The sequence below is a fragment of the Alnus glutinosa genome, chromosome 5, assembly GCF_958979055.1.
Source record: "Alnus glutinosa chromosome 5, dhAlnGlut1.1, whole genome shotgun sequence".
Taxonomy (NCBI): Eukaryota; Viridiplantae; Streptophyta; class Magnoliopsida; order Fagales; family Betulaceae; genus Alnus; species Alnus glutinosa.
Window position 1 is genome coordinate 8,949,780 of NC_084890.1, and position 15,926 is coordinate 8,965,705.

At 35.4% G+C, this 15,926-nt stretch overlaps 1 protein-coding gene across 1 annotated transcript; it reads left to right on the forward strand.

The window, feature by feature from the left end:
- Positions 1–6,691: 6,691 nt before the first annotated feature.
- LOC133869528 (receptor-like protein 4) lies at positions 6,692–15,144 on the forward strand. Its single transcript, XM_062306556.1, has 9 exons — positions 6,692–6,896; positions 7,983–9,038; positions 9,940–10,087; positions 11,464–11,535; positions 11,851–11,922; positions 13,327–13,398; positions 13,475–13,552; positions 13,735–13,916; positions 14,682–15,144. Exons 1-9 carry the CDS (start codon positions 6,806–6,808, stop codon positions 14,801–14,803), a joined length of 1,893 nt encoding a protein of 630 aa, XP_062162540.1. The 5' UTR covers positions 6,692–6,805; the 3' UTR covers positions 14,804–15,144.
- Positions 15,145–15,926: the final 782 nt, after the last annotated feature.

Consider the following 15,926-nt stretch of genomic DNA (forward strand, 5'->3'; position numbering starts at 1 on the left):
CAGAATAAATCATTTGATGCATGTTTAATTTTTTTTTTTTTTTTTTATATTTTGAAATATATACATGTTTAATTAATTAAATAATCATGTAGACCCAACTATGTTGCTGCCAAAATTGATGCTATTATGCATCCTTAAAAAAAATAGGGGAAACTTCACAAAAGGGTATCAAACTATAGCGCTTTTTCACTTAAGGGTACCGATGTAGCAAAACGTTTAATTGAGTGTATGCATTTATCAAAACTATTCAATGTCAGGTATTCCGTCGACCTCCGTTCTAAATCGATAACAGAACCCACAACACGTGTGTTTCATGTGATTTTTAAGGGGCGAAGTACCCGTTTTGCCCCTCATTTAAACAAAGAAAGGACTTGTCATTTTCCCTGTGATTTTCTTGGCAGCCAACCAGTGCGTTGAAGGTTCAAATTCTTGTTTTAGTTTCTGATTTTGGATGAACAACAATCACAATCACAACAACAACAACACAAACCAGGCGAACCTAAATCCATCGACCTTTTTTGCCCAATCTTTTAATTGCAAGATAACACCAATCGTGATGATTTTATTATCCTCTTCGTGTATGTGGGGCATATGTATATATACCTGCTTTCGGGATGACGATGAGAGGACGCTGATTGCTGGGTTTCTCTTCAAGCCAAGGGATAAGGATGGTGATGAGTCAGGATGATCTTAACCCAAAAACTCACGGAATTAAATGCCCACATCTCACCCTGAAACACATTTCACCTTGAAATAGCTGACAAATGCCTCTACCAATCATTTCATTTCAGAGCAAAATCAATTGGATCACCAATTTAAATTTCCACACATTTTCATGAATTCCAGCTAATTAAAAAACTCAAAAATCTATTTTATAAAAGCTAAAACAGAGGAAGATCGGAGCTACTTGAGCAAGCGACGAAACACCGGAGGTCCAATCCGGTGCTTTAATCGGCTCTGCTCAACGCTTTAATCGGTTCTGCTCAGCACTTTAATCGCGATCGCCTTCTTCGGGAGCTACTTGAGCAAGCGACAATCGGAGATCGGAGTCGTTGGCCGGAGGTTTTGACAACAAAAATCCCTAATAAACCACTACCCATTTCCTAAACGGCAAAATCTCTAATCCCTAAACGGCCCAAAAAAAAAAAAAAAAAAAAAAACCCAGATATTTTGACTGCAAAAATCACGATCACAATCGATTCCATGAAGACGGCAAAAATCCCTTGTAAGGAAGGATCCCGCGATTTTGAACTCACTTCCATAGAATCCGTCGTGCTTGACGTTAATGGGATTGGTTTTTCTGTATTGAGTGACTTTCCTTATCTGTTATAGCCATCGCCTGAGGAGCAATTTCATTCTGGTGGTGAACAGAAGGATTCAGGGATGGCGGACAAGAATCACGTTTCCCTTCCAAAAAGTCAAGACCTTTTGACAGCAAAATCCCTAATCACGGTATGTTTTGTTCAGTTTTTTTTTTTTTTTTAGATGATCATTTTTTAATAGATTAATAAAAGATTAATGAATATATTTTTTAATAGATTTAAATGAATATTTTTTTAATAGAGGGGCATAATGGGAAGATTTGCTTAAAAAATCACATGAAACACACGTGTTGTGGGTTCCGTTATCGATTTAGAACGGAGGTTGACGGAATACCTGACATTGAATAGTTTTGATAAATGCATACACTCAATTGAACATTTTGCTACATCGGTACCTTTAAGTGAAAAAGCGCTATAGTTTGATACCCTTTTGTGAAGTTTCCCCAAAAAAATAAGACTGTCCTTTTTGAAGGTGGATCCTTTTTGTATATTGTGCAAATCGGAATATGAAACTGTTATGCATATTTTGTAGGAATGTCCTTCGACTATTGATGTGTGGGGGTCGCTCGAGAGCAACATGCAAAAGTGCTCTAGTGCAGGTACGACTTTTGATGCACTTTTGGTGTTTATGTTTGAGAGATGTTCCATTGTAGAGGTTGAGCTTAATGCGGAGATTGCTCGAAGAATATGGTTCAGACGTAATACGGTCTTTCATGGAGGAGATTTTTTGCCTCCTACTTTGGTACTTAAAGCAGCTATTGACTCTATTGCTGCGTACCGTTCAGTTATGGAAAAGAATGATGATGATGGTGTCTCTGGCACTGTATCAGCTGCTTCTGTGAGTATTCCTTGGAACCCTCCTCCTAGTGGCAGGCTGAAAGTGAATTGGGATGCTGCTCTAGATCATCAAAATGGTATGATGGGATATGGATATATTGTGAGGGATTCCTATGGAATGGTGGTGGCTGCGGCTTGTCATTTGGTAAGGTTTTTGACTGAGCCTGTTATTGCAGAGTCTCTTGCGGCATTAAAGGCGGTAGAATTTTGTAGAAATAGAGGTTTTCCTCATATCATATTGGAGGGAGATTCTTTGATTGTAGTGAATGCCCTTAATAATGGGAATGAAAATTGGCTAAGGTATGAGAAAATTATGCTTGATATTGATGCGGTTCTTCATGATTTTCAAAGTTGGAGTTGTTGTCACACAAAGCGGGGGGCTAACATGCAGCTCATCTCTTGGCAAAGGAGGGTATCTTGCACAACATTGATCGAGTATGGCTTAATTTTATTCCAAATTTTATTTTTAATATTGTGAATTCAGAGAAGATGTCTCTGGTTTTTTAGGGCTTCAGGTCCTAGTTTGTATGTTTTTTTTTTATGCAATGGAATATCAATGATATTTTCTTCAAAAAAAAAAGAAAAAAGACTATCTTAAAGCTTAACACGGTGCATGACAGTAACAAACAAATAAATATATCTTTAAATTATGTTATATTATACTGTCTTATAAGTTATAACATGAGTGTTCTACCTAACCGATTGCTAAAAATATGCATCAAATTTCATATCTATCCATTGTATTGAATCGTAATCATGAAATATGCACTTCATTTCAAGATTAAAATAGTATAAGACCCTATAAACACTACACAAGCAAATGTGTACAAATAGCATTATTCGTGATTTTACTCACATGCTTCAACGATGCATTGTACGGATTTCAGCAATTTTATTGTTCGAGTTGTTAGCAATTTGGACAATAATTGTGAGATAGTCTCTATAGAATCTATTTATTCGGGTAAGTGGCTGGACAGTCCAAAATTTATTTGGACATGTGAGTTCCATATGAATTTTCTCACAATTCCTACCCAAATTACTAGTAAATTAGACAAAAAAAAAAAAAAAAAAAAAAAAAAAAAATTGTTGAAAATCCCAATCATTGTACTAAATAATAAGGTAAAACTTCACTTTCATCACTTTTATAATTAAGTGTTCAAACTTTAAAAAGTGTTAATTTACGGATTACTCAAATTTTAAAAAGTGTCAATTTATGGTATTCATCTTTCAATTTTAACCATTCGTAGAATTTTCCGTTATATCCGGTCAAAATTTTCAAAGATTCAGACATGACAATTTTCAAAAATTCCGTTAAATTCTAACCAACACTTAAGTCTTTAGTATTTTTTTTTCCTAAAAAAAAAAAGGTATTTTGAGAATTTTGACTGGATTTAACGGAAAATTCTAATGGAGGGTTGAAATTGAAAAAAATTGAAAGATGAATATCCTAAATTGATTCTTTTTAAAATTTGAATACTTAATTGCAAAAATGAATAAAAAATCAAGAGTTATAAATAAATTTTTCCCGAATAATAAAATTATGACATAGAATGCTTAACACATCTCAATACTCTCTTCAAATCACATCGACCCATTTAATCCAACCTATTTATTTCTTGCCACCACGTGATGGCCATTTCAAAGGAGTTGGTCTTGAAATTATGGTTTTGAGTTTGACACCCACGTGAGACTCTTCATAGACTAGTTTGGTGGTTGCCGCATGAATCATCAATGTATCATACATGCAGGGACCGTATCGGGGGCCGAGGGGGCACATGACCTTTCCTGCTTGATTTTGAATGTTTTTCTTATTTGTTTCTAAAGTTTTACTTGTTTACTACATGTGTTAGCACAGTTGACTGACCGCACACAAATAGATCAGTCAAGAACGCTGGCAAAATAGATAGAATGAGCAAGAAGACTTGTCGAGTGTCTTGACATGAGATAGAATACTTCCGATGTTTAAAAGAAGCTTAGAATTACCCCTATAATGGCTAGCTCCTGGTGGAAAATTCTTACACTGGGCTTAAACTTTAAAGTTGAGTAGGGCATGGAAGCATATTTGTTGTGTTTCTACACTGGTGACTGGTCAACACCACTTATACCATCAATGCTTTCAATAAAAAGCAGCAACAAACAGAGGAGCGAAGTAAATGTCTAAAAAGAAAAATGAAAAACTCTCCTACTAAATATTATTAACTAGAAATAAGGGCACGTTACTGCAGAGACAGATGCATCAGTTAAGTAAACAGTTACGTCTTTATTGTCCAATCTTTAATGTTTATCAAAATTGACTTCATAGTTTGGGATAGCTTGAGTTTGAAGTTGGTGTATTTAACGGTGTATATGAAGTTAATATCGACATGTCTTTTAAAAATTTGGGGTAATTACTTTTTTCCCCATGAACTACCAAAAAATGCGCAATGCCCCCATGAACTACCAACTCAATCCAAATAGAGCATTCAATTACCAAAGACAACCATTTTCCCCCCTTCCGTCAGTCAAAGGGGTTAAAACAAACGGTCAACGGGTCATGTGCCGTTTTATATGGGGACATGTTGGAAGATGATGGTAGTTCATGGAGAGAAAAGAGGAAGATGGTGGTAGTTCATAAGAGGAAAAGAGGAAGAAAATGAGGGTAAAACGGCGTGTGACTGACGGAAGGGGGGAAAATGGTTATCTTTGGTAGTTGAATGCTCTATTTTGGTCGAGTTGGTAGTTCATGGGGGCGTCGCGCATTTTTTGGTAGTTCATGGGAGAAAAGGTAATTACCCCTAAAAATTTAAATAATGTGAAATCATGCATACTATTAGATGCATCAACTTTAAACTCTGACCATAAAATAAAAAAATATCAATTTTATTTTAAAGGGAGATAATGCTATTTCTCGTAATTCATAATGTGAATGATTATCTTTCAACGCAAGTATATATGGTGCTTCTACGGCCCTATGAACTATGAAGCCAATTTCGGTGAACAACGAACGCTGGACACTAAAAATCCAAGTGTTTCCTTAATTGGTGCACATGGTCACAATTTACCAGTTCTATAGATGCGAGCTCTTAGGCCACTGGCCGGCGGGCCATTCCTACAGGTAGTTGTGGTGAAAGATTGATAGTGTGGTACGGTAGTGGCCATGAAGGTGACAATGACTGTAGTCACCAAGAAGATAGGGGTTGAAGACTCTGAAAAGGAAAAAATGATTATGTTTTTAACCAACATGACGTGGTCGAATCTAGGCTGTTCATTTAAACTGAACAACTCAAATTATAGCTATTGTACGTAACGCAATTTAAGATGAATGTTTGGGTGTACATGTTTTCAAAAAAGAAATGCTAAAACCTTTTTTTTGTTTTTTTTTTTTAATGTTCATCTGAAATGATATAAATGTAATAAAAAAAATTAAAAAAATTGTATCAATGTCATCTAGAAAGACATAGATATAATTTTTTTTATTACATTTATGTCCTTCCAGATAGACACTAAAAGAACACTATAAGAAACTCTAGCATTTCACTTTTCAAAAACAAATTCTATTGGCATTCGCGACTTTTCAAAAACAAATAAAATTTTATTTAATTTTTTCTAATTTTATCTTAGGAAGTCAAACCATCTAAACATTTTTTTCAATTTTATTTTGCATTGAAATTTGCACAGTAAATTATAATTAAATTTAAATTTAAAAAAAATTAAATACCCAAACATATTTCAGGCAAGACCATGATGTCAAAGATTGTTTTAGCTTTTAGGTAGATTAGCTTAATCTACCTAAAACAATCTTTGACAGCATTAAACCAATCCATTTTCAGTCGCGGCCTACAGTCCTATTGAGTATTGGCCGCTTTTAAAGCATGCTGCTTTGGCGCAGGGTTCGGTCCGATGATTGCGCACTAAACCAAGCCATAAAGATTAAAGAGGTCAAAAGTCAAAACGTCCCCAAAGTCCGATCATATGAATTTTACGACTATCCTGGACCGTCCGATTTACGAATAAAATAAGACAATATGGCATACCTGATCCGGTTTATCCCCCGTGAGCCTTCCCCGTCCTCCTTGTCACGTGGCTTTTGTCTTGAAACAACCAAAGGCATTTTCCTACGTGGAAATAGCATTAAAATACTTGAGAATAGTAACGACTAACCAAACCAGGCCCAAAGTGTCACTGTAAATGCCAGTCGCCAGATACTCTTGCCCTACGCTGCACCCTCCCTAATCACCTTACATTAGTCACTAATGGGTCCCACTATTCAACCAGCTGTACAATCAACAGGTAAACGAAACTGATGTGGACGCCAGTTCCAAATTCCAATACTATTAAGTGCTGAATACTTATCGATAAAAAAAAGAAAAGAAAAGAAAGTGTTGAATACTTAATCTGGTTCAGTGACTTAAATGAGAAACCTGCACCGTTAGATATAAAATCCATCAACCTTCGTAAAGCTCACCAGTACATTAATATCCTCTCCTTCCGGGTCAACAAATCGAAGAAATTAGAAAATTTATACAATTTCCAACTTAATTAACCGTATAGTGCATTCACGTCTCGGCTCCCACACACACTCCCCCTCTCTCTCTAAAAAGCAAGGAAGCTGAAAAAGGAAGAGATAGGCTGTGAGAGTAGAGAGAGAGAGAGAAAAAAAATCAAAGATGGAAATGCATTTTGGAGCTATGGTCAGATTTCATCTGCTATGGCTGTTCATTTTCTGCTCAGCTTTCTCTTTGTCTTCAGCTGGACCTGGTGAGCTTCCACTGCTCTCTTTCTCTTTCTCTGTTATTCAATTTCTTGGAAAATTAGAGTTTTGGAATGCTAAATAATTTGAATTAGGGTAATCGGAAGTGAATTATAATCGCATTTTGATTTGTTTAGTGAAAATTGCTTTGGACTTTGGTTCGAGGTAGATCTTATGTTGTGCTTTATTTGCTAGCGTTCGTGTTGGTAAGTGATTGAAAATTATGTAATCTGAAAGCAGAGAAGAATATCAGTGTACATTTTTTCTTTTCTTCTGTTTTTGTTTGGATTAAAAGGAAAAAAAACACTCAGTTTGAATCTGTTTGGTTGCTGTGAAATTCGTTGTAAAAGAAGGTAGTCAAGATTCTGAATTTGTAAGGAATTTTCACTATTTTTGGATATCAGAAAGCAAGACTTCGCTTAAGCTGCGCCCGGTACTAGTATTTGGCTATTGAGTTGAATTTCAAATCTGGATACAAAAAGAAACTATGAAAAAATCCGAAGTTTTATTTTCTTCCTCTTTTTTTTTTTTTTTTTTTTTTTTTGCTAACAAAGCTGAGAGTATATGAGCGAGTTACTGGAGTGTGTATATATATGCACATGCATGTTTGTATGCTTCAGATTCTATAGCTACAGCCTATAGACTATTACTGGTTGCTTCTTAACATTTTGATTTTTTTTTTAATTCCTTGAACCAAGCTATTACAAGGTGATAATGAGTTAAAAGGATGTACAACTTAAACAAATGAAGAACTTTCAGTAAAGTGGCATCTGCATTTCACATCAATTAGCTACATGTGAGCTGCATCTTAAGTATGAGAGTGGATTATCTTTGTTAGAATATTAATTTAAATGATTAAATTTACTATTTCTTATTCGCTTAAGCTTTTGAGATAACTGATGATTTAAAAATCTTTACACATGATTACTAGGTTTTTTTTTTTTTTTTTATTTTGAGTATTTGTGAACCACCATGACTGGTAGCATATTCTTAGGGGTTAGAGATTTATCATTAGTTCTTGTGCTTTAGCCATTTATTCTCCTCTTGATTCTAACATTGTGCTTGAACTTATTGAATATTTCCTTTCACTACAGCACCATTTGTCATGCGCATAAGCTGTGGAGCTCGTGAAGATGTTCATACACCGGCATTCAATACATTTTGGAATAAGGATTTTGCATATACAGGAGGAGTTCCTACTAATGCAACACGTACAAGCTATATCAGTCCTCCTCTTAAAACACTTCGCTACTTTCCACTATCTGAAGGTCCTGAAAATTGCTACAACATTAACAATGTGCCAATTGGACACTATTCTGTCAGGGTGTTCTTTGGACTGGTTGCACAACCTAATTTTGATAATGAACCTCTATATGATGTTTCTGTCGAAGGCACTCAAATATGTTCTTTGCAGTCAGGTTGGAGTGGCCAAGATGACCAAGCATTTGCTGAAGCCCTTGTGTTTCTTCTAGATCACACTGCCTCTATCTGCTTCCATAGTACCGGTCATGGAGATCCAGCAATTCTTTCAATTGAAATTCTTCAAGTCGATGATATGGCATACTATTCCGGTCCAATGTGGAGTCAAGGAACAATCCTTAGAACAGCCAAAAGACTGAGTTGTGGTACAGGAAAGTCAAAGTTTGATGTAGATTATAGTGGTGATCGCTGGGGTGGAGATAGATATTGGCAAGCCATACCAACTTTTGGTCAGAATTCTGACACACCAAGATCTACTGAAAGTAGCATTAAACAGGCTTCAGTTTCACCAAACTTTTATCCAGGAGCTCTTTACCAGTCAGCACTTACTAGTACCGATACTCAGCCCGATTTAACATATACAATGGATGTGGAGCCCAATAGAAACTACTCAATTTGGTTACACTTTGCTGAGATTGTTTCTTCCATCACTGATGTCGGGCAAAGGATATTCGACATCTTGATAAATGGCAATGTTGAATTTAATGATGTTGACATTATCAAAATGAGTGGCGGTCGTTATACCGCTCTTGTTCTTAACAAAACTGTTGTTATTAATGGAAGGACTTTGACAATAACATTGCATCCTAAAGAAGGCAGTCTTGCCATTATCAATGCTATTGAGGTGTTTGAGGTTATTGCAGCAGAATCCAAAACTTCGCTAGAAGAAGGTATACATGCTACCAATTGATTTTATTATTATCATAACATTAGTTTCTTTTTCAGGTTTAAGGTTTTGGGGGTGTTTTCATGTTTTTTTGGGTGGGGGTATCTTCTGGGATGTATTTTGTAGTTTGGGCTTTATGGGAGTTTCTTCTGGATTTTGGGTTATTGGGGCCTTCGGGATTTGTGTGTGCGTAGGTTCTTGTGGGTTTTCTTCTGTGGGCTAACTGGGTGTTCCTGTGTATACTTCATGTGTACTTAGGAGCGCTTTTTGCTTATTTTAATAAAGTTTTCTTACTTATCAAAAAAAAAAAAAAATGAAATTGTAGGAATAAGCTATATTAAATGTGCAGAGAAAAAACCTTGTACCCCTCACCAAAGGAGATTGAATGGAACCAAAATCAGATCCAATAGAATAATACACTTTGATAAGGCAAAAACGGAGCCTTACTAAAGATTTCCTTCTTAATCTTATAAAAAGCCTTAAGGATCTTATTGTCAATATAAAAGAATGAGTCTGTTTAAATGTTTTTTGGAGTTATCTTTTATCTGATTATCCCAAAGCATGTGTTCCAAAATGCTTTGTATGGGTCACATGTTGATCAAGATGTTATGGGGCATTGATAGAGTTTCTATCTAGTGTTGTGCTAGACTGCTAGTGTTTATGAGTCTTAGATGGAGTTATCAAGTGTTAGGAACCCAGCTTTCAGATATTCTCGTCTAACATCACTTAATGATGTCTTTGCTTTGTAATATTAACTAAATATTGATAAACTTTACAAACTTCTAGATGTATTTGGAAGGAGATAGCATGGGAGATTGTTTTTGTGCTTACTTAAAGAATGTACTTTTTGGAAGTTGGAGTCAATAAAGGTTGTCACTAATTTGATTATCCTTATTCTATTCTAGTTGGCGCTCTACAGACATTGAAGAAAGTGTTGGGGCTTCCTCTTCGGCTTGGATGGAATGGTGATCCATGTGTTCCCCAACAACACCCATGGAGTGGGGCAGATTGCCAATTTAACAGTACTGGCAACAAATGGGTCATCGATGGACTGTATTTTCTTGATCTATACCTCAAATTCAATGTCTTTTGCACTTTTAATTTTCTGATCCTAGTGATTGCCTTCTATGCGATGTCATATGGTTTGTCTTTTTTCCTATGAACTGGAAAACTACCAACCACCAACTTTCGAAATTGTGTAAGAATGACTGAGCCAATGCTACAGCTACCCTATGTCCTTCCAAGAAAACATATCCATTGCAAATGCTCAAATTTCCTAAAAGGCTTATAATAGTACTGTCCTTCTAACCTCTTTGCAGTAAGCTTTATTTCCCCACAGTTGCCAATTCCTTTTACTCCATTGTTGCCAAGCTGAGATCTATACAACTAAGGGTTCTTGGTTCTGCTATTGGAACTGTGTTCCTTTGATTTGGATTAGCCATCCCATGAAAAGCTTTCTACACTAGTCCCATATTGTTAATTGTGTTGCTACTTTCTCTCTGACCAAACTGTCAACATTGATACTTAAGAGTTTATATCAAATCAGTTGATATGCTCTGGATAACATAGGGCTTAACCCCAAAAAGAAGAATCGATTTCTATGATTCTTAATGATTTGGTGAAAAAAATTACTTACAAAAAAAAAAAATGTTCTGGTGAAAAAAAGAAAAAGAAATCCATGACCTTTCTGTGATGTTACAATTATTCCTTTTAATTTTCAACTATTCAAAGAAATTGTGTGATCCATATTTTATTCCCTTCAGAATGTTGCCTTCATATTTTATAAATGTGTCTCACAATCCTCCAAATTTACTGTTGATGCTCTCATGGAAATAGCATATGTTTCAAAAGTACCAGACTAAGAAAGGTTATCCCTAGTTTCGGCGAAGTAGGCTTCTACGTCTATTAAAGTATAAAGTTTTTACTTTTTGGCTTTGTGCTTTAAGTCATATGCATTTCAAGTTTTGGTAATTAATAGAATGTGATACCTCAATAATTAGCTCTATGGATGGACTGGACCGCTTAAACTACTTACGTATTTTTTCCAAAAAAATAAAAAATTAAACACAACTCATACCTTTTACTTTTTGTTTATTCTGCATGCAACTAACCTGGATTTTGGCACTCTTTTTTGGTCTTCTAAGTTCAAATTCCAAGTGACAAAGTCAAATATCTAATTTTTACATAAACAAAAACAAGTAAATTCATGGGGTAAAATACATGGCAGATTCAGGATCATGCTTTTCCACTTAGATGCACATGCACACACCCAAAGTACATTGCATTTTCTAGAATCTAATATCTTCATTATATGTGGCCGTAGAGTTGACTCATCTGATGTTTAAGATTGTAATATGCCTAGATATTAATATCTTCCATTGTTATATAGTATCTTTCGAGTGATTAGTGTCTTTACTCTGCCTGATCAGTGGTCTTGACAACCAAGGTCTGAGGGGTTTCTTGCCTGATGACATATCCAGACTGCATCATCTGAAGAGCATGTAAGTTTCTAACAGATTGTATCCTTTAGTTTAAATGATAGAATTGGAAACGTGAAGCTGCATTTGTTTGTCATTTTAACATTTGGTCCAAGGACAGATCACCGGCATGCAAGTCCAACTCCTGTACAATTGATGAAATGATAGCATGTTTATGTGAAATGGTCCCTGTTATGTCCTCACTGAGATTGTTAGTCAAATTTTTGCTATTCCTAAACTCTGCAATAGCATGACACTTAGAATCAAATTTATAATGATGTGAAATGTCTTTGTAGCTCTTGTATATCTCTTATATTTGTTTGGCTTGTGCATTAACAGAAACTTGAGTGGGAACAACATTCGTGGGGTCATTCCTTCCTCACTTGGAACAATAGCTAGCCTAGAAATATTGTAAGTGCATTACGTCTCTCTTTTCTGATAATTTTGATTGTTTTAGTTTCTACAAAATAAATACAATTCTCTGCAAATGATGCTATTTGCCGTGGAAAAAACTGCCATGTCAATGATATCTAGAAAACATGATATATAGTAATTTGGCACATGACCTGGATTATGATAAATTATCTCGAATTTTCTCAGCAACAGCTTTCATGAAGCTAGTCTGTGTCCAAAAACCAATTGCAGTATAATGTTCAGCTAGGTTGCAAGTAGAACCTCCCTGCATTGCTCATTTGTATTTTGAATTTATGCTACCCTACCCTAGTTTCAAGAAGAAAATCTTCTTCTATTCCTACTTAAACTATTGTAAAAACAATAACATTGTCAACTGTTAGGTTAAATCTAAAATGTGGAGGTAATGGGTTCAAGGCATTCCAACTCAAATTGCACTAAGTTTTGATGCAGGACAACCAATAATCATCGGAATCACAAATAGAAAGTAGGAGAGAAGAGAGGAGAAAGAAGCTAAGGGGAGAGAGAAAGAAGACAAAGATGAAGCTAGAGGAGAAGAGAGAGAAGGGAAATCAATTCCACATAATTTTTATTCCATCAAGTCTCCCTCCATTGGAGTACAAAAGAAACTTAAATGGACTAACGATTAAACCCTAGGGCAACACCCATTTATTGACTTACCTAACATAATTTAGGGCAATCACCTATTTATTAAATTACCAAAAACAACACTATTGACTCTTAACATTAAATAAGACATAAAATTAAATATAAATAACTCAATCAACTAATAGGACCCAATTAACTTCTTGTATGTTATAAAGTTTGACAAAATCATTAGATATCCTGGTTGCATTCTTGTTTCAATTTTCCCACATTGAAAGTATGAATGAAATTCATGCAACATCATCAACTAAACTTTTAACATTACAGACTCAGCACACTATTAAGGTGCCCATGTGACTTTGTTTTATATTTAGTAGATTAAATGATTTTTTATTTCTTTAGTCGGGTATAAAATACCATTTTCTTTAGAAAAGAATCCAGGTATGATGTAAATAAGCAAATCCCCTGTTGTTAAGGCATCCAAATGCAGAAAGTAGGTGCAATTTGCAATGAAATGCATTGTTCAACCCCCAATTCTGCCATCCAAATGCAGTTTGAATGCTGGAAATATAAAACACTACTCAAAATCTGATTTCTGGACTAAAGACCAGTTATGAGAAGCATGATTTTGTTAGATTCTGATAAAAAAAAAAAATAAAGAATTTGAGATTTCATGCAGTAGTGAAAATGAAGTACGGAAGTTTTTAAATCACTTGAGGTTCACATACTGTTTTATTCCGTGATTGATTTGAGTTACTGTATAAATATAATGCCTGAAAGCATACGCTTGTACTGCAGGGACCTGTCCTACAACTCTTTTAATGGATCAATTCCTGAAAGCCTTGGACAGTTGACATCACTACTGATATTGTAAGACCTTTCAAGCATCTCATTAACCCATGAACAATATGCACTAGAGAACTCTGATTAAATCATAATTGTGCAGGAATCTTAATGGCAACTCTTTGTCCGGAAGAGTCCCAGCCGCACTAGGAGGAAGGCTGTTGCATAGAGCTAGCTTCAAGTATGTTCCAACTAGTGTTAGCCTCAAGATTTTTGTGGCTTTGAGATAAGACTTATTAGGACATGTTGACAAGATTAGGACTTTTTTTTATTCAGTTTTAGGGATACATGTAATTTGTTACTTCTTGAATGGTAGTATTGTTACTAAGTCTGCTATACATGCTGACTGTAGATCTTTTGCAGTTTTACGGATAATGCAGGTCTTTGTGGCATACCTGGGCTACAAACATGTGGGCCCCACCTTTCCGCTGCTGCAAAGGTTGGCATTGCTTTGGGTGCATTGGTGTCATTACTACTCATTGTTATCTGTTCACTGTGTTGGTGGAAAAGGCGGCAAAATATCATCCGTGTACAGCAGCTTGCAGGTAAGAACATTGGCAGTCAGAGATTAGTTTTTAAGCAAAATGCTTTTCTGAAGTTTGTTTATACGAACTTTCAAATGCATTTTCAATTTTTCATGCAAATTTCTCATACAAACTGAGATTGAAGCCAAGTTGTAATGCACACATGTTTATACTGCAGAGCCCCACTCCTATGTGGTTGGTTTGCTAGTATCACATCCATGGGCATAGGCTGCCGCGTTGATTCATTAGTATATTTTGTATGATTTTTTTGTCCGTATAACAATGATTTGTTGAGATTACCACATCAATATTGTGAGATAGTTATGGTATAAAAATATAGTTTCTAACATCACTCTATCTCAATGAGTAATGCTATATACTATATTTTTATTTCACAATGTTAATATGGCAATCCCAATCAACTTTTGAATTTATTTTTTTTTTATGAATTTTTTTTTTATCAATCACTGATCTAATAGTTGATTGGGACTGTAACGTCAGCATTGTGAGATAAAAATATGGTTTCTATCAATACTCTATCTCAAGTCATTAACAAGTTGATGTTGTATGGCCAAAATAACAAAAAGGAAAAGAATTTAACACTAGCAAATAGTGAGAACACCGTAGACTCCCCTGTTATATTTTGTGATAAGTTTGAGATGGAAAGTAACAATAAGTCAAGCCTTGCAATATAGGATCTATCATCCATGATGCGTACACAAGCATGCTTAGGTATTGTGTTTTATCTTGCAAATTTATGTTCCGCCTTCTTTTATTTTTGTACAGCACGAGAAGCTCCCTACGCGAAGGCAAGGACTCATTTATCACGTGATATCCAGATGACGAGGCATAATAATCATGGCCATTCTCGGACTGCTGCTGAGAACGGGCCTAGTTTGCTATCATGATGAGGTCAAACATGTGCTCCTGCTTCGGGCCTGGACTCTTCACATTGTATCAAAACACCAGTCTTGTGGCCAGTTGGATGATTCGGCCTTGCAGATTTTGCCTGGTGTGCTACTCTCTTCTTTCAAATTCTTGTTCAGTGAGTCCTGAATACCAAATAGAATCACTCCTATAGAATCAGATCCCACCTTGGTGGCACCAAATTCCCTAATTACAAATCCTGTATATTTTTCCCATTCTTTTTGTTTTCGGGGTTTCTTTTTTCCAATTGGTCAAAGAAATGTTGTAACAAATCAGAGAATAGATGCATAGAAATTCAAAATGTTTACTAAATTTAGCCTTACATTTTTCTTTGAGAAATGTGCCCAAATATCTATCTTTCATCTATCAAAGCTGATGTGACGTGATCGCTCCTATAGCATTTGGTAGATGTAAATGGGGTTTTTGGTTGGGGAAACCACGTCACGTTAGTTTTGGTAGATGAAAAATGGATATTTGGAGCAGTATATAGCATTTCTCTTTTTCATATATTGTTTGAAAGTAACCATGTTTGGACAAGGATCTTCTCTATTTCAAATGAAGTCATGATTTAAAGTTGATGCATCTAACGGTGTACATGATTCTAAATTTTTTAAATTTTTTAAAATATGTATCAACATTGACTTTATATACACCGTTAGATGCACCAACTTTAAATCTTAACCATGAAAGGAAGAGGATTCTATCCCCCCAACTTGTAATGTCTTTTGGGTAATCTCCTGTTGCAAACCTTTCTTTCTTCATTGGTTGTTTATTATCATCATTTCTCCTAATTATTAGGATTAAAGCTTCTTCTTTTATTCCCCCTAAGATGTTGTAAAACATAATAACAAGTGACATCAACAAGGCAGATCTACATGGAAAGAAAGAAGATTAGATTATGATGTAAATTGTCTTGGCTACAATAATCTCAGAGTCTGTCCTATTGTCTTGGTGACATCAACAAGGCAGGTTGTGCTTTGAAGTATAAGAATACTTCTTTTTCAAACAGTAGAAGTGATGGATGGGTTTGTTATTATATGATGCTTTCCATTGAATGTAGAAAGATATTTTGTGATCTTGGTTAAGAGGATGCAATTGTTCTTT

Coding starts and splice junctions, on each gene's coding strand:
- LOC133869528 (XM_062306556.1), top strand. CDS start 6,806: ATGGAAATGCATTTTGGAGCTATGGTCAGATTTCATCTGCTATGGCTG. Junction 6,897..7,982: donor TTTGTCTTCAGCTGGACCTG/GTGAGCTTCCAC, acceptor CTTTCACTACAG/CACCATTTGTCATGCGCATA. Junction 9,039..9,939: donor CAAAACTTCGCTAGAAGAAG/GTATACATGCTA, acceptor ATTCTATTCTAG/TTGGCGCTCTACAGACATTG.